Below are 18,249 nucleotides of genomic sequence, written 5' to 3'. Positions count from 1 at the left end.
AATAATTGCCATTGCAGCAAACGCTTTTGAACATCCGTTGCTAGACATATATGCTGATATAACTCCTAAACTAAATGAAATCACGATATTCAAACCTAAGAAAAATAAGGACATCTTATGTTTGCATCCATCTTCCTTAGCCTATTTAATTATTCATAAAGTCATTTACTATTTTCTTTGGGATTTTATTTGAATTTATTTACCTTTACCCACATTTACTATTATTTACTATTGGACTTTTACTTTAATAAATATTAAATTTCAATTTGATTTTTTTGTTTTCAATTATAAAGTTAATTTAATCAGCTTTTATGAATTTAAATAATTTTTGTAGCTGATGATTACAAATTTTTATTAAAGTTAAGGCAAGTAAATTCTTTGATTTTTTGGTCTAGAAAAAAATAAAATATACTGTATAGTGTAGTCTCTAATTAATTAGCACTATCAAAAATTCTGATGTTTATTGGGGTAAAAAAATTGAATAAAAATAATTTAAATTTGGATAGAAATTTTATTGATTCTGAATATGTGAGAAATAACAGTCAATATATATATTTGAATTAAATTTTTAGATAAATTTGCTATTTATTCTTTTAAATTAGAAAATTTTTAGATACCAAAATTGCATTTTCCTTAAAATTTATTTATTAGCTTCTATTTTCGAAGCGTTTTTAAGAAGCAAAAAGTGATATCATTAAGGTTAAATTATCAAATATATCAAATAATGATTTCAGTTTTTAGATAGAAATTTTAGTTTTCCTTCTAATTAAAAGATCTTAAGAAATAAATTTTCATTTGCTGGATATTTAATAATTTTGATCAAGGCTAATAAGAAATTTTTCTTATCTTACTTGTAATAGCCTAATTGTTTTAAAAAATGTAATTGATAAATTATTAAATAAAAAGGTTAATTCAATTAAAATTTAGTAATTATCATACACAGTCTTTCATGAATCTAATTATGGATATAGTTTTTCACTTGTTATCTAATAAACGCTAGCTTAATAAAAATAAATCAATAGAAAATAAAAAAAATTTTTATAATTCAGATTAAAATTAAATAAATATATTTTTTAGTATTCAAGAAAAAAATATTTCAAAGCAGTTTATATCAAAATTTTTAGTTTTCCTATAAATAGACTGTAAAGGATATAAATATAATTTAAAAAAGTAAACTAAGTTAAGTAAAGTTAATTTTTATCAACCCAATCATAATTTATTTATTTACTTTAATTAAATATTGCTTTTAAATTTACTAGTGGGGAGAATAAAATAAAATTTTTCTCACTTATTTTGTAATAGCCATTTCAAAAATTTACTATAGTTCCCTCAACTTAAAAAATACCAAATCTCCAATTATAATATGAAAATTCTAATTATTTATACACTAAAATCTAGGAAGACAGTTTCTATTTTTACTGAGATATAATATACTTATAGGATAAATATTTGAGAAAAGATAAAGCAAAATGGCTAATTTAAAATCATAACCAATCTAATAAGTTAAAATATTTAAATTTAAAAAAGTAGTTTTTGTACGAAATGGTTTATTTAGTATTTCAATTTTTAAATTCTGATAAGAAAAATTTTAGAAACAATAACATAAATCATAGTCTTTTTGTTATAGACCTAATCTGAATTAGTGATTTTTTTCTATTAATAGTCTCTAAATTATAAATATATAAAAAAAAGAAATTTAATTATTAAACAATCTATTCCTTATGTAATTTTTCAAAATTTCATTATCGAAACCTTTTATGATAATTTTTGTTTTAAAATAAAGGAAAACCAACAATCATTTTTTAGTAATTAAAAAATTAATGTTAAATATACAATTTTATAAATTTTTTAATCATTTTTCATTAAACATAATTCAATTTAAGTAAAAGAATTTATTAAAAAAGTAATAAAAGCATTTTATTAAATGTTTGTGCTTGTTTATTCCTAATTAAATAAAAGAAAAAGTAAAATAAATAACTAATTTATAGAACGGCTTTCTGCTTTTTATATTTCTTATTTCTATGTAAATTTTAATTTCTTATTTAATTTCTTAAATTCATTTGAAAGCTTATTTTTAAATAAGGAATTTTATCTTCTATTTAATTATTTTATAGGCATATTTTTTGTTATCTTTCATAAATTATTAATAAAAAATTAATTATTTTTTCCCTTATATTATTTATATGATTTAACTTAATAAATAAAATATAGACATTAAAAATTATAGGAATACATAACTTAAAACATTTTGTTAATTTTTCTTTTTACAATTTTCAAAAAATTCTAAATATTTTAGATAAAAAAAGTAATAAAGTAATTAGCTAATTTACTTATTTAAAAAATTTAGTTGATATATGATTTTAAATATCAATTATAAGATCCTAAATAATTTATTTGTTTATTTATTTATTTTTATTATTTTCTTAAAAAGCTATATTTTAAATTATATTTATATAATATAAACTCTGGCAAATAATTTATTAATAACTTTTATTAAAAATATTTAATTTCTAGTTTAATTATTTATTATTTATTTATATAAATTAATTTAATTTATTTTATGGATTGTTTAAATGACATCACAAAAAGAATATTTATCTATTTTTAAAATTTTGGTAAATTTTCATATTTCTTTGAGGTTTCGAAATATAAAATATAATTTCTTCTCACACAATTAAATTATCCTTTGCCAAAATTATTAATCAGTGTTTTACTTCTGTTTTTATTAATATTTTGTATAAATCTAGTAGCCAGATAAAGTTCTGGGAAAACTAAAATATAAATATTTTATCAAATTAATTTAAAAAAGAAAAAAATGTTTAACTGTTAATAAATCAACAATGATTAAGATTGTAGTGTAAGCAATAACTTAATGGATTCTAATTAAATAAAGTTAGAAAATTTAGTGAAATTAAATTATTTACCTATAAAACTACTTTAATAGTTATATTTACTGTCCATTTAAAAAGATTTCTAGCTTTAGTAGATTAAATTATTACATGAAAATTAATATGGATATTACTTTCAGATTGGAGGAAATTTGTTTATAATTTAAAAGGGTTAAAAGTAAAATTATGAAAAATTCTTAGAATTTTAATTCTAAATTGAGAGGTTAGTTAAATTTCTAGAAAATTAAGGATGCTCTGTACTGAATTATAGTGATTTTACATTTGATTTGTAAGACTAATAAGATGCTTTCTAAGTGTATTGCATAGCTGAAATAATCTTAAAAGATTTTGGTAAATTATTTTAAAGAAAACATGAATTTAGCTTATAAATATTTAAAAATAGATTAATTTAAGAAGGTCTTAGTAAATAATGTAAATATTTATTAAAATAATTCTTAAAAAAACATAAAAATATACTACTAAACTAACAAAAAAATTAAATCAAAACTAATATAAAAATATGAGATTTTGTATTATCACAAATATGATTTCAGGTCAAGGTTTTTGATTTTGATAAAGAGTAAAGTTATCAAAATTATATTAATAAAAATATTTGAAGACATTTTTTGGAATTATAAAAGTTTGGTGAAAGAAATCATCAGAAAATAATTTTTACCATATTAATCTTTGATTTTTTACTAAAGTTATCATTAATTTTATTATATTCAATAATAATCCCAAAATACAAATTTATTAATAATATTTATTATTTGAATTTAGCTTAAAAGATAGATTAATTTTTATTATCATTATAAATGTTTCCATCATCATTATTGATCAATTCATTTTTAATTATCATAATAGATTAAAACATTTTTTTATGTGAATAGATATTCATTTTTTATTATCATAAGCTTATTTTCTTTAAATGTAAATCAAATTAATTTTTTTTAGAAATTATTTATTATGAAAATTAAAAATAGAATTTTTCACTTTTAGCAAATTAAAATTTTAAATAGGATATTTTAAATGATTTACACATATATTAATGTTTTTCGTAAAGTAAAAGGAATTAGATCAGGAAGAAATAAACTGGAATAGTATGTTTGAATATTCTGAATGCAATACAGTTAATTAGACTATAAAAACAGCATTTATTAGTTAAAACTATAACTTTATGAAATATTCCTAATTAAATATAGCACTTAGGTTTTTTTATTTCTAATATTTAAATCTCATTTAACAAATTAAAATTTTTCTATAGATTTTGTTAAATAGAACAAGAAGGAGCTAAGATTATTTCTAACAGTTTGATCTCTTTAAATAAAATAAAACCAATATTAAAACTTTAGTTAAATTTATAGTAATTTATTTATAATTTAATACTTTTTATTATGAACCTAATCATAAATTTTTTGAAATACATTTTATTTTACAATTTAATATTAATTTCTATCAAAAATTAAAAGTAATATTAATCACCAAATATCATTTTAAAAGTTCTAACACATTAGCCGATGAAGGAGTAAATAGCTTAAGCTAAGCATTTATATAACTTTAATATTTATAGAGTTTGAATTTGATTTTGATGTAATTCTATTTTTAATAATTAATTATTTAACTAATTAAGAAATATTTTTAAAGGATTAATTTAATAGGAGATAACGGCTTAAGGCATCTTGCATCTAATTTATCTTATTTACAAAGCTTAGAAATATTAAAGCTCAATTTGCAGTAAATAATTCAACTAAAATTTTAGTTTTTAATTAATTTTAAAAATTGATTAGAAACAATAAATTTGGGGATGCAGGAGTAGCTTACTTAACAAAATGTTTGAAGAATTTACCAAAGCTTAAAGATTTAGAACTTGACTTGTAGTAAATCAAATTTTTCTTTAAAAAGTTTTAATATAAAATCAAATAATTGACAAGCTTCAATGAAACTTAGAAATTTGGTGAAATAATAGGAATGGAAATCATAAATTTAACTGACTTGAATAGACTAAGTATTTCATTTAACAAGTAAGTTTATGAAATTTTAAATAATTGCTTAATTTTATTCATATAATACAGAGTTGATTAGAATAACACTGCTACTTTAATTGAAGGAATTCTAAAATTAAATCATCTAAGTAGCTTAAAATTAGAATTGCAGTAAGATTTTTACCACAAACTAAATTATTATTTTAAAATTTTAAGAATTATCATGAATTAAATTTTAGAAAAAAATATAACAAATTATTTTTATAATTCTAGAAACTGCTTAATTGATTAGAAATGGATAGACGTATTTTAATTAAGGCCAGCAGAGTGCTTTGAAAACATACTTTAAATAGAACTAATTTTACAGTAAATTGATGATTTAGCAAAATATAATTAAAGTTTTTATTATTAAATAGATACAATCAGATAGGAGCAATAGGTTTTTGCAATTTATTTTATTACTTTTCATAACTTACAAAAATCCAGTCAATACATCTTAACCTAACGTAAAATATATTTATCAAATTAAAACAGTCAAACCTATCTAAACTGGGATCCGAAAGAATCAAAAAATTTTCCTAAAATGCATAGGTGCCCAGTTTAAAGATGAATTTTATAATGAGAAAGTTAAATTCAGGATAAAAACTGATATCCACTTTTAATGACTGCTCAGCTTGACAGGTTTTATTTACTATCTATTTTTGTATTCTTAAAGGGCTAACAGTATAATTAATGGAGAGTTTCCTGAGGAATACTAATAAGAGTAAGGCTAATTCAAAAGTTTAGTCTTTCTATATATTAATTTGTGGTATGATATTAGATTTTAATAGGAATTTAAAAATTTTAATTTTTGTAAATGAAAAAGTTGGTGTTAAGTTGGATTAAGAGGATCAAAATTTATTGGAAAATTAATACAGAACTCACCATTATTATAAGATTTGACTTTAGCTTTTTAGTAAATATTTATAATTTAATTAAAATAAAAATGTTAAATATAAAAGAGATAATTAGATCAATGATAATGGACTGAAGATATTATCTTAGAGTATTTCTTTATTAACTAGCCTTAAACGCTTGAAATTTGATTTATGGGGGTAAAAGACAAACTAAACTGTTCAACTATATATACTTATTTTATATTAATTGTAAATTAGATGTAGTAATTAAATCAGTGATTTAGGTTTAGGATATTTATCAGAAAATGTTTTAAAAAACACAGAAATCATTAGCTTATCTCTCATTTTAGTGTAAATTTTTATTTTCTATTCTGAGATTAAATTTATTTTAAATTTAATAAAAAATTAGCTATGGCGTATTCACAATTAAAGGACTTAAAACACTATACAAAAATTTAAAATAATGCTAGAAGCTTAATTAAATAGAAATTGCAACCTAGTAAATTTTATATTAATTTTATTATTCTATTGCAGCAAGAAAAAAAATCAAAAGGAAAAAGAAATTAAATAACTGAAATTTTTATTTTTTTAAATGTATAAGAAACAACTTAAAATTCATAAATAATAAATTTTAATAGATTCTATTTATATTAAAAAATTGAGTAGCAATATTTGAGAAATTATTTAAATATTTAAAATGGCTTGAAATTTATAGATTAAAATTCTTAAAATTTTAAAAGCAAATATTCAAAATAAACATCTGACAAGTAAGTATCAGTAAGTAGGATTGATTTGAAAATAGCATAAATTGGAAAATTTTATTTATGAAATTTATTGATCTAATCTAAAATATTATTCAATTTATTGATTTTAAACATTTAAATTATTCAATTTTGTATTATAGAATTAGTATAAATCTATCTACAATTACTATGCTTGCTAATTTTAAAATTTATCTTACTATTTTTGAATCCATTTTTAAAAATATTTTTATATTCATTCATTAATTAATTATAAATTAGTACAATAAGTGTTTCCTAGAAAGATGAAGATAAGTTTGGATGCTGGATTAAAAAATTTAAAAGACTTTGTAACTATAATAATTTTTTATTGTATTGAAGCAGCAAGTTATAATAAAAAACCATACTATTTTATTTAGAGCAACTAATTTATATATTTTAATAAATTAACTAGTCTTTTAGATTTAAGATTACTCTATATCCTTCCTTTTAATTAAAACCTCTATTTTGAAAATAAAATTTTTTTTTTTGGATTGAGCTTGAATATATTTCGGTACTAAAAATATTTTCTGTATTTGAATATATAATGATTTACATTAAATAAATTAAATCATTCAATAATAAACTAAAAAAGTCCTTAATAAACTTAATAAAGATAAATGCAAATTAAAAAATATCAATCACATTTCATTAAATTAAAAAAAATAATTCAAACGAAATTAAATTTATTTATTTGTTTAAAGCTAAACACAGTTAAATAATAAAGTTCAGATTTAATTTCTTAGTTTAAGTAGATAAATTATACTTGATCTTAATATCTATTAAAATAGAACAATTCGAAATATATTTATTTATACATCAAAATTATAGAAATTAAATTTATAAAGTGTAATATTTGCTATTTTTATCAAAATAATTGTGCGTGAATGTTGTATGTTTGTTTGTTTATTGGTTTAATAAATTTTAGTTATATTATTTAAGCAAATAAATTCGTTTGTTTGTTTGGTTGCCTGTTTGCCTGTAAACAAAACATGGCTTACTCTTTCTTAAATAATTAATAATAATTTAATTTATTTATTTTAATATTATTACTCAGCCAATGACATATTTTTTGTTTTTATAGTAATTTATATTTATTATTTATTTGATTAGAATTTTTAATAGTTAGTTATGTTTAAATTGATATCTTTACAGATTTTTATTGGTACTTAATATTTCTTTTATATCAAAAAATATATTTAGTAATGCTTTCTTCATATGAGTATATAATTATGGTTAATATTCAATAATTAATTTTATTTTTATGGGGATATTATTTAAATCTGTGTTTGCCTTTCATGTAATTTAATCTCTACTTTAAACTAACGAACTAGCTTTTGTTTTATAATTTACATTTATAAATTCGCAAGTTTCTCTTTAATAAATTTTTTATTTTAATTATATTTCAATTTAAATTAGTTTATATTATCCATTATGGTATTTATATATCTGCAAATTCATCAATTTGAGGTAATTCTGTGATATTGTTGTATTTAATTTACAGGTGGATTTTAGTTAAGTTAGTAAGGCTAATGTAATGGGATAAATGGCTGCTGGAACTAAGATTAGATTTGAATAGGATTTTAAGGGTTTATTTGAATCATAGTATTTTATTGTGGCTAATTAGGCTAGGACAATATTTATTATGGCTATTATTAAACTAACTAAATTCCTCCAGATGGTTGTTAGCTGTACAATTAATTTTACTATTATGTATTAGTAGCGTATTAGTTTACAGATAAAGGAACATGTTAAAAATTTTATTGAGCTTGCTATGTTTGTTACTAAGGAAGATTATTTAAATTACCTATCTTTTACTGAGTATTTATTGGCTAAGTTTAAATATAAGGTTTTTATAAACTGCCTGCTTATGGTTAGGTATTTAATTGAATATTTATTTATTATGGTTGTGTTATGACTTATTTTTATATGCTTCCCAAGTTATTTAGTTGAGATGAAGTGGCATTAGGAGTTGAGAGTGGGACAACATTCAAATTAACTGTTGGTTATGCAAGTGATATAGTCGAAGTTTATATTTAAGGTTTTTGAGTAGCTTATGCTGTAGATATAGATGGGTTAACTTAGCTTTGAGAAGCCAAACTATTTGTTGGAAATCCTTAACTAATATGAGAGAATTAGCTCTAAAAATGAGATTATTAATGGCTTTGATTGTGAGAATCAAAGTTGATTGACTGCATTACTTACTAAGACTTAGGCTTTAGTAAATCTCTCCTTATTTAAATTAAATCTTCCTTTGATAAGTCAGGTGATTGATTACGATATGATAGTACTTAGTGTTAAGCATTCTTTTCATATTCCAACTTTCTCTATAAATCAGTCTTTTTAGACACAAATATGTCTTACAGAGTGCGATTGTTATCTATTTAATATTTTTGTTTAATTTAAGTTAAATATCAATTATTGATTTAAATTATGATTTAAAAAAAACAATAGTGATATTCTTATTTTAAAAATACAAATAATTTAAATTTCACTAGAAAATTTTTGATTTCAAAATTTTTTAAATTTTGTTTCAGTAATAATTTTAAATTAAAAAGCAAAGTAAAAACTGTTCAAATTAAAATTAACTGAAATTTATTTTTCAAATTTAAATTTTATCTTCAATTTGTAGATAAAAATCCTTTTTAAATCTAAAATTATTAACTTAAAAGAAAAAGTTTTTTGTATAAAATTATTTTGAGTTCATATCAAATTTTAGATGAATTTCGTAGCAGCTCTTTTTTTAAATAGATTTAGCTAAATTAATTTTAAGGTTTTAAAAAGTTTTCTTAAATATTTTTAATTTGATAAAATATTTATTCTATTTTTAATATTTTTTTTCTTTTTTTAGAATATTTAAAATTTTTTATTTGAAATAAAATATTAATTTCAGAAAATTTTTACTCGATAAAATAGGCAACTTTATTTATTTATTATAATTAGAAAAATATAAAAACTCTTACTTTGTGGGTTAGTTTAGTTATCAGGTTGGTCTGTAACGTTTTTAAATTGCTTCTAAATAAGGGATTCTAACTTATTGTCTTCTGGTCCATTTGTATTATTAACTCTTTTGTTGGAATTATTTCTTTAGTTTTCTTTGTTTTCTTATTCAATTTCATCTTTTTCCCAAAAAATATCAAATTTTACTGGTTTTTTGTATTAAACTAAATGGGGCTAATTTTGATGCATATTTTATTGAGGAGGTAAGTAAAGCTAAGAAGAGTACTCGAATTGTCTTGGTTACTTTATTTCTCTATTATATTATGTGAGGTAGTCTTCGTCAGCAGAAAGCTCAGATTAAGTACATGTTTTCTATCCTATGTCCCATTTTCTTCTTTGTGAAGAGCTTTTCTTTGCGAAATTTCCTGCAAAAGAATTGCTATTGTTATTATTCTTAAAGATTTGTTCTGTTTAACGTTCAATTTGGCTTTAGTCTGCAGTTCCTTGTTACCCTGCAGGAGTTAATGTCTCATCACCATTTTTTTCATAAGATGGAATTTATAATGAGTGGGTTTTATTACTTGTTAGATAGGCTGCCTATTACTACTATGAATTCATGCTACCATTTAAGTTATTGATATTTGTTGTGTTATTATTGTTCAAGTTATTTTATTCTTCTTCGTTTGTTTTTTGTATATTATTGTTTATGATTATTGGTGGATGAACTTGGGGCATAAAAGCTGCGCTCTAGGTTGGATTAGCAGCAGACATGACCAAAGGTGAATTCAAATGGTTAAATGAAAATAAAGGATTAGCAGAAGCACCTAAAAGTTACAAAGGTAAAAATGGTTGTTGCAAAAGCATGCTTGCTGAGCTTCGTTGCTAATTCATAAGCTGTTACTATTACTAAAAGTAATTCTACTATGACAATAGCTGCTACTCTTGCATAAATAATTAGAATTCTAATGTTTATTGCTAGAGTTATTGCTGGTACTAAATAATTTATTTTTGTTACTGCTAAACTAAGTCATTTTACCTTTCGACTTGCTATAAATAATATTTTTCAACTTTTTTCTTTGATGAGGATTGCTATCCGTTTTTTTACTATGAGGGACTTCTTTGCTACTTTTAGGCACTTTCATCATTAGCATTATTTTAAGCATTTGTTCCTCTAGATGTTTATGGAATATTTTTTTCAGGTGTTTTTTATCTAACCTGCTTTTAAGATTGCTAGGCAGATGGAGATTTAATTTATTGTCCGCTTACTTACCCAATCAGCTATTAAGCTTTAAATTTATCATTTTTTAAGTTTTTATTTAACAAAGGTGCTTGCTTTTTTTAACTTGAGTCAGGTGATAAATAATTAAGTTTATAATGCTAATTTTAATTTTAATTTTATGATTGCTAGCCATTAGCATAGATTTTATTGTTTCCCTCTTATCTTTTAGTCTTATCAGCAGAAGATCTTAAATTTGGTGAAAGAAAATAAGAGCTGTCATGTTTAAGTGGAGTCTTTGGCTTTATGTTTGAACCTAACAATATTAATTTTTAGCTTATGGAGTATGCATCACTTTCATCTACATTTTGCATAGCGTTATCATAGCTTTCATCCAATTTATTGCGAATTTAATTTCCTTAATTATTGATTTCGCTTTACAAATTTCTTGCGCAATGACGTTGGTATTCTTCCTATTCATCAATTCCATTCATATGCACATTGTTAAATTCTTCATGTTCATGATGAGGTTCGTTCAGTGAGTCGAGTATTTTCTCCTTAATACTAATATTTTCTGCTATATCCTCCTCATCTAGTCTGTCCAAACTAGACTCTAAAATCTTTGAAATGGTATCACCGTTGTTTGCTTAATTAAAAAATGCTTGCTTTGAGTGGATCTATAAAGATTTAGCACCTATAATAATTTAAATTTAAAATCTATCAGCTATATTAAAAACAAAATATTCGTATTTAAAAATTTCTTAATTGATTAATCAATAAATCAAAAAAGCAAGCAACCAACTATATTCAAATCTTGATAAAAATAAATAAATTTTTTGAAATAAACCACAATAGAAATTATAATTGCAAAAGATATTTTAAATCCACCTTTTTATATTGTGAGATAAAACAGACTATTATTAATTGTAATTAGGAAAAGTAAAATTGAAAGAAAAATTTGAAGAGATTTTTATTTGCTGTAAATCAATCAATTAATTTTCAAAATATCTTTTTTTTTAAAATAATAATTTTGAGAGTGTTTGAAAGTGAATTTAATTATTGACCCATATACGTTGCAAGTATTATATTTTAATTTTTAGTTTGAATTTAGATTAATACACTTTTTGATTTAAAGATTGAGTGTATGGTTGGTTGAATAAAAATTTTGATTTGATTGATTTATTGTTTATTTGTTTTCTTTCTTTCTAGCTTATCTATTTAGTTTTATGTGGATTTATTTATATTAAAATATAAAGGTATATCTAATTATCTATCTATCTTTTTATCTTAGTTTAAAAAATCATTGCTTTTTAATGAATCAGCACTTATTGAATATAAGTATCATGTATATATTTGTATGTATTTATTTATTATTCAATCAACCAATCAAGGTTTGTGAATTAAATAACAAATAAAAGAAGACTTTTGTTTAAATTACTTTAGTTACTTTTCTTATTTTGAAAACTAGGACTCTTGTAAGGAGTGCTTATTATTGTAAGGTTGCTTTGAGATTTAAATTAACGCTAGGTTGTGGGCCTTGTGCCAATATCGATTGAGCGGGTTGTAATCTTTTATTAAAAACATGTTGCGTAAATTAATTTAAAATATTTATGTTACATTTGCCTTGTCAAATGTATTATTATTAGATGGTATTTTTGTATTATGCAAATTCATCAACTCACTGTGACAGTGCGAAAGCTTTTAAAAAATAACTGAGCTGGCTAAATGCTTTGCTTCAAGGGATTTAATTTTTGATTCTACTTCCGATGCATAATCTAAATTCCTATATAGATTATTAAATAATTATTAACTTGAATAAAATTGATTCAAAAGTTTCATCAAAAAGCTAGCTCGAAAAAACTTGCTTATCAAAATGAATAATTTACTAGTTATCATCTGCTGCTACTACACTCTCTGAAAGTCCTGAACCTGCTTTCCTCAAATATTCGTTTACTTAATCATCAAATTTATTTTTCTCTTTTTTCTGCTAAGGTGTTGACCCAGCAAATTCATTTCTTCTCTATTTTATAAAATTGCATTATTTATGTCGCTTTTTGCTGTATGTTTTATTTGAAATTTGAAGTGCTCACACCTTAATTAATTAAACTGCACTTCAAATTTCAATCATCAATCAATGCTAAAAGTCCTATTTTTCTTTTTAAATAGCTATGAATCCATAAGTATATACCTTCATATAATCGGTTTCGTATCCTCTTTGATCCTGAAAATACTTCGTATTGCGGAATTTCCTTAGAGAATGTCCGGAAGTATTATGGTTGTGATTTGATACCAAACTTTTCATTCTCTTTCTTAATATCGCTATTGTATTTGTTTGTCTTATTATTTATATAAATATATATATATTCTTTTTTTACTTTCTTTCTTTCCTTCTAAATTAATTGAATTTCCTTTTGATTAATAAATAGCTTCTTATTAAAGAATCAATGAATTAATAAGTGATTAATCAATTGATTGATCAATTCACTTGATTCAGATTAATCAACTTTTAATTCGTAATTAAATTAAAGAAAGGTAGGTCTATTGCTAAGCACAAATATATAGATAGATATACACAGTAAAGATTTGCATTTTGCACTTTACCAAATAAGCGATCAATCAATCAATTAGCAAGAATCAATTAAAAAACCTTTGCTCTCAATTAATTAGCAATTGTTTTTTGATTTCAATAAATCAATTGATTGATTGACGAGTCTTTTATTTTGAATTAATTACGAATACTATCATAATGGAAACAACTAAAAGGGTAATGACAATAATAAAAATTAGATATTTATAGATTTTTATTTAGTGAAGATTAAAAAAAGATTAGTTTTATTAAATTTATATTTAGAGTGATTGAGTGCTTTAAGCATTTAGATAAGCAAATTCAATTTTTTATTAGAAAGGTTTAATTGAAGATTTATTCTTCTGTTTGTATAGATTAATATTTTAAATAAGATTAATTGCAAACAAAATTTTTTATTTTTATTAATATTACAATTTTTAATTAGAATACTTTATGGATAGTATGAATGAATATCTTTATTTCCAAAATAATCTATTTGTTAGTCTCATTTGTAACTTCATTAATTTAAATTCATAAAATCTACTACAAAATTGCCTTTTTGATGCTATAAATTTAAGAAAATAAATTATATTAGAAAGGTATTATCCATAACTTAATAAGAAATCAAATGATAGTACGTATATAAAATTATTTAGTTATAGATATTTTTTATATGTAAATTAATTCATTCTTAAAGATAATACTTTCTTTTTTAATGAATTTTTAAAATTTTTTTTGAAAGCGAAGTAGGCTCATATTATATTATATCATAATTTAAATTTTATTAAATATTTAAATTCTACAGTTCATAAAAGAATAATGATTAGTTATTTCCTTCCAATTTAAGTGTACTCTAATAATAAATATCAAGAGAGTTTACTTTATAGGATATCATTTGTAAAAGAAAAGAATAACTAATTTTGTGATAAATAAGCAAGTTTTAATTCAAAAAAACAAATTTCTGGACTAATTCTATCATAAAATCAATAACTTTAAGCAATATAATTCAAATAAATATAAATATTTTAAGAAAACTTTGTAAAAAGTGATGAAATTGCTTTTTAAAGATTTTTTTTGATCAAGTAGAAATTGTAGATAAATAAATTTTAATTCATTCAAAAATAATTAATAACCACAATTGCTATCTAAAATTTATTTTTGATTAATCAGATATTTATTTTACTATTTACTATTATCATCTAAATTTCTTTCAAAATAATAATCACACCTTAATTTATTTATTTTTTTTTATTTTATTTAAAAAGCATCAGCAGAAATCAATCCAGAAACGAACAAACAGACTAACAAATAAACAATAAATAAATAGTTAATTAATTAGATTATTTTTATTACTTTTATCAAATTCTATCTTTAATAAAGCTAATGCTACAGTAACGCAAATTTTATTTAATTTTGAATATTTAAATGTTTTTAAATTAATTAATTTATCGTTTGAAGAATGTGACTGTTTTAAAATCTATTTAAATAATTTAATTTAATTAAATTTATTTTTATTAATATTAATCTATTTTTAAATTTAACAATAAATTTTACTTAAGATGATTGATTGACAATATCTATCTTTTAAAAATTTATCACAATAAATCTATTAAACAAAATATTCAATGTAAGTATTTATTATTCACTAATTTAGTTACTATTAAGTTTTTTTATTTAAATTTAATATTAGCATTTTAAGTATTTTTCTATGTTATTGAAACAAAGTAATCTCATAATGGAAGGTGTTTTGTATAAATAATTTATCAAATATTTACATTTATCTCTTCCATAATAAATTTGATTTAAAACTACTTATATAATTTGATATTTTTAATTAAAAATTAAAATCTTGTTCTAATAAATAAATTTCAAATTAATAAAATAATTATTTGAATCATTTCAATAACTACTTATCTATTTTATGATTTATTTTAATATTAAAATATAATTTTTCATTTTATTTATGAATGTGTTTTTTTTGTGATTTTCTTTTTTTGGTTTATGTAAACTTATTTTAATAGCAAATTTATTTATATTATTAAAATAAATAAAATAATAACATAATGGAGCATATTTTATAAATAAGTTATCAACTATTTGTATCTAACATAATATATTTTATATAAGATTCTTATTATCATTTGATTTTTTAACATAATTTTATTCTAATTAATATAATATATATATATAATAATAATCTAAATCCTTTCAATAACCATTTATCTGTTTTGTGATGTATTTTGATTTTTATTGTTTTTACCATCATTTTATTTTGGGAAAATATTTTTGTGGATTTTTTAATTTGTTTGTTTACAAAAATATATTTAAACAATTAAGTTATACTATTACTCTGATAATCTATTTTTATCAAATAAAAATATACAATTAGGGTAATTAATAAGCAATCATTCAGTAGCTATTTTTTTTTAATTAATTAAAATATTCATTTTTCTAAAATATAACTTTTGAGTTTTATGTTTTGCTTTTAACTAGAAGTAAAGTAGAATGATCTAAAATAAAGATTTTATATATAAATATGTTTATTTATCTCTAATTTAAAATCATATTTTTTAAAAAGTTTATGTTAATGTACTAAAATTAAACTTTTAAGTCATAGAAAAATTTAGGATAGCGGACAGAAAAATCTTGGTTATATTAAAAAATTACTCGACCGTCAAATGAAACCATTAAATTTTTAAAAGTGAGTCAATCAATTGCATAAAAAAAATTAGATAGAATTAGTTTTTAGGTTAGTGAAATTTTTAGAAGAATTTATATTTAAATTTCTTGTTTATTTGAAATAAAATAAAAAAGGAGATAACTAAAGTATTAGTTAGTTACTACTGATTTATAATATTAAGTGGATTGTAATAAAATAGGGATATTTTAAAAATAAAAAAAGCAAAGATAGGTGATAAATGGACAAAGTTAAACAATTTTCAATCTTTCATTTTAATGATGTTTATGAGATCGAAGCAAGCACAGTAGAGCCAGTTGGTGGAGCTGCTCGTTTCGTGACTGTTTGCAAGTAATTCAAAAAGGAAAAAGGTGATTAAGGATTAGTTTTATTTAGTGGAGATTTGTTCAGTCCTTCTACTTTGTCTGTCCTTTATAAGGGCGAACAAATGATCGAACCTATCAATGCTTGTAGCGTTGATGTTGCTTGTGTTGGCAATCACGAATTCGACTTTAATCTTGAAACCATTTAAAATAGATTTAAGAGATGTAATTTTCCTTGGTTGTGCAGCAATATTTTTAACATTAGAACTAGTGGTATATTAGCTGATAATCATGCATATTACATAGAAGAAAGAGCAGGAGTAAGAATCGGTATTATGGGTTTGGCTGAGAGTGACTGGTTAAATACAATTACTGAAATAGATATGAGCATAGTTAGATACGAAGATTTTGTTAAATGCGCTAAGCAACTAATTGAAGTATTAAAAAAAGAACATGGTTGCGAAATGATTATAGCATTAACTCATATGCGTGTTCCTAATGATAAATTATTAGCATAGGAAGTACCTGAAATTGATCTTATTTTAGGAGGCCATGATCATATTGTGATTGATGAACTTGTAAATTAGTCTCTCTTTATCAAAAGTGGAACAGATTTCAAAGATTACAGTATTTTAGACATAGAAGTAGGTGATTTTTCATCAGTTCCATAGGCTTAGCGTGAATAATTAATGAAAGAAAAAGTCTATATAATTAAGAATAAATATAAAATCAACTTAAAATTCCACAATGTTACCAAGGATATTGAAGAAGATGAGTAAATTAAGAAGCATGTCGACTTTTATATTGCTAAGTCAAGGGATGAAATGTAAAAAGTTATAGGATATTCTTTTGAACCTTTGGACACTCGTTTTAGTGTTTTACGTACAGAAGAAACTAATTTTGGAAATTTTTATGCTGATGTTATTAGAAAAGAAGTATAAGCAGATGTTACTATCGTTAACTCAGGAACTATACGTTCTGATTGTATTTTCCCAGAAGGAGAAGTAAATTACGCTCTCCTCAATAAAGCACTACCTTTTCCAGATATAATAGTAGTTTAAGAGTTGACAGGTGCTCATATTTTGTAAGCATTAGAAAATGGAGTTTCAAAATGGCCAAATTTTGATGGCAGATTCCCCTTAATTTCAGGAATTAGATTCACCTTCGATGGTAGAAAGCCACCTGGTGAAAGAGTATTAAAAGATGAAGTTTATATTGGTGATAATCTAATTGATCTCAATAAAAAGTATTCAGCTGCAACTAAATAGTTTGTTTCTCTAGGAAAAGATGGCTATGATATGTTTTAAGGACGCCCATATATTTTAGCTTTTGAAAATGGTCTGCCCCATCTTCAGATCATGATTTCTTTCTTCAAAAGTTTAGAAACAAAAGAAAGCCTAAAATCCAATAGCAATTTAGCTTCTAAATTTTCTGAAATTTAAAAAGTTGCATTCAATATGGATGATGAAGAAGAACTACCACCAGTCATGTAGCCATAAGTAATCAGAAGACGTAGTAGCATTATTTCACAAAACACTCCATCTTTAAATAATATCAAAGTAATGAGATCTCTCAAAAGAAAACAATCTAGAATTGAAAAGGTTGATAATAGTGGACTCGTTTCTGGAATTAAAGTACATGATGATTAGGCTTACATTGTTATTGCTCCTAAATGTGATGGAAGAATAAGAATAATTAAATGAAATAACAATAATATAAATATTTTTTAATTACTTTATCTCAATTTATAATATATTTTTGCTTTATTTAATTTTCTGTCTTAATTCAAAATATCTTTATTTATATTTATACATAAAAATATATATTTTACAAGAAAACAATTAAAAATACTTTATTAATAAGATAATTTTAATTTAAATTGATAGTTTCTAATCTTACAGATAGGGAGGGAAGGGTATATCTTGTGATTAACTCCTCTATTTTTAAAGACATTTTATATTTTATAATTTTTTACGATAATA

At 21.7% G+C, this 18,249-nt stretch overlaps 4 protein-coding genes across 4 annotated transcripts in view; 3 read left to right on the top strand and 1 right to left on the bottom strand. All coding sequences in view use genetic code 6, as the record gives it.

Moving 5' to 3' along the window:
• The window catches only part of TTHERM_000105664 (hypothetical protein), a gene marked incomplete at both ends in the record, with an annotated part of 447 nt that extends 417 nt beyond the window's left edge, over nt 1-30 (top strand). The window contains one exon of the mRNA XM_012796645.1: nt 1-30. This exon is cut by the window's left edge and continues 417 nt beyond it. Coding sequence (XP_012652099.1) covers nt 1-30 — 30 coding nt within the window.
• Nucleotides 31-1,924: 1,894 nt separating this feature from the next.
• On the top strand, nt 1,925-6,885 carry TTHERM_00105660 (transmembrane protein, putative; the record flags this gene model as incomplete). The annotated part of the gene is made up of 17 exons (XM_001012316.2): nt 1,925-3,239; nt 3,292-3,320; nt 3,952-4,097; nt 4,153-4,251; nt 4,389-4,478; nt 4,533-4,622; nt 4,676-4,765; nt 4,820-4,909; nt 4,961-5,041; nt 5,144-5,236; nt 5,287-5,376; nt 5,586-5,678; nt 5,736-5,825; nt 5,872-5,964; nt 6,025-6,117; nt 6,176-6,265; nt 6,789-6,885. The coding sequence occupies 17 exons, from the start codon at nt 1,925-1,927 to the stop codon at nt 6,883-6,885; spliced, it is 2,769 nt and encodes a 922-aa protein (XP_001012316.2).
• Nucleotides 6,886-8,005: 1,120 nt separating this feature from the next.
• TTHERM_00105650 (hypothetical protein) lies at nt 8,006-13,114 on the bottom strand (the record flags this gene model as incomplete). The annotated part of the gene is made up of 6 exons (XM_001012315.2): nt 12,890-13,114; nt 12,588-12,721; nt 12,319-12,484; nt 12,149-12,269; nt 9,509-11,395; nt 8,006-8,925 (listed from the first exon to the last, which is right to left on the bottom strand). Exons 1-6 carry the CDS (start codon nt 13,001-13,003, stop codon nt 8,006-8,008), a joined length of 3,342 nt encoding a protein of 1,113 aa, XP_001012315.2. The 5' UTR covers nt 13,004-13,114.
• Nucleotides 13,115-16,185: 3,071 nt separating this feature from the next.
• Nucleotides 16,186-17,970, top strand: TTHERM_00105640 (ser thr protein phosphatase family protein, putative; the record flags this gene model as incomplete). The annotated part of the gene is made up of 1 exon (XM_001012314.1): nt 16,186-17,970. The coding sequence occupies one exon, from the start codon at nt 16,186-16,188 to the stop codon at nt 17,968-17,970; it is 1,785 nt and encodes a 594-aa protein (XP_001012314.1).
• Between the last annotated feature and the right edge of the window lie 279 nt (nt 17,971-18,249).

Source organism: Tetrahymena thermophila, assembly GCF_000189635.1.
Source record: "Tetrahymena thermophila SB210 genomic scaffold scf_8254716, whole genome shotgun sequence".
Lineage (NCBI taxonomy): Eukaryota > Ciliophora > Oligohymenophorea > Hymenostomatida > Tetrahymenidae > Tetrahymena > Tetrahymena thermophila.
The sequence above is the reverse complement of the archived record's forward strand: the minus strand, read 5'-3'. Positions and strand labels throughout refer to the sequence as shown.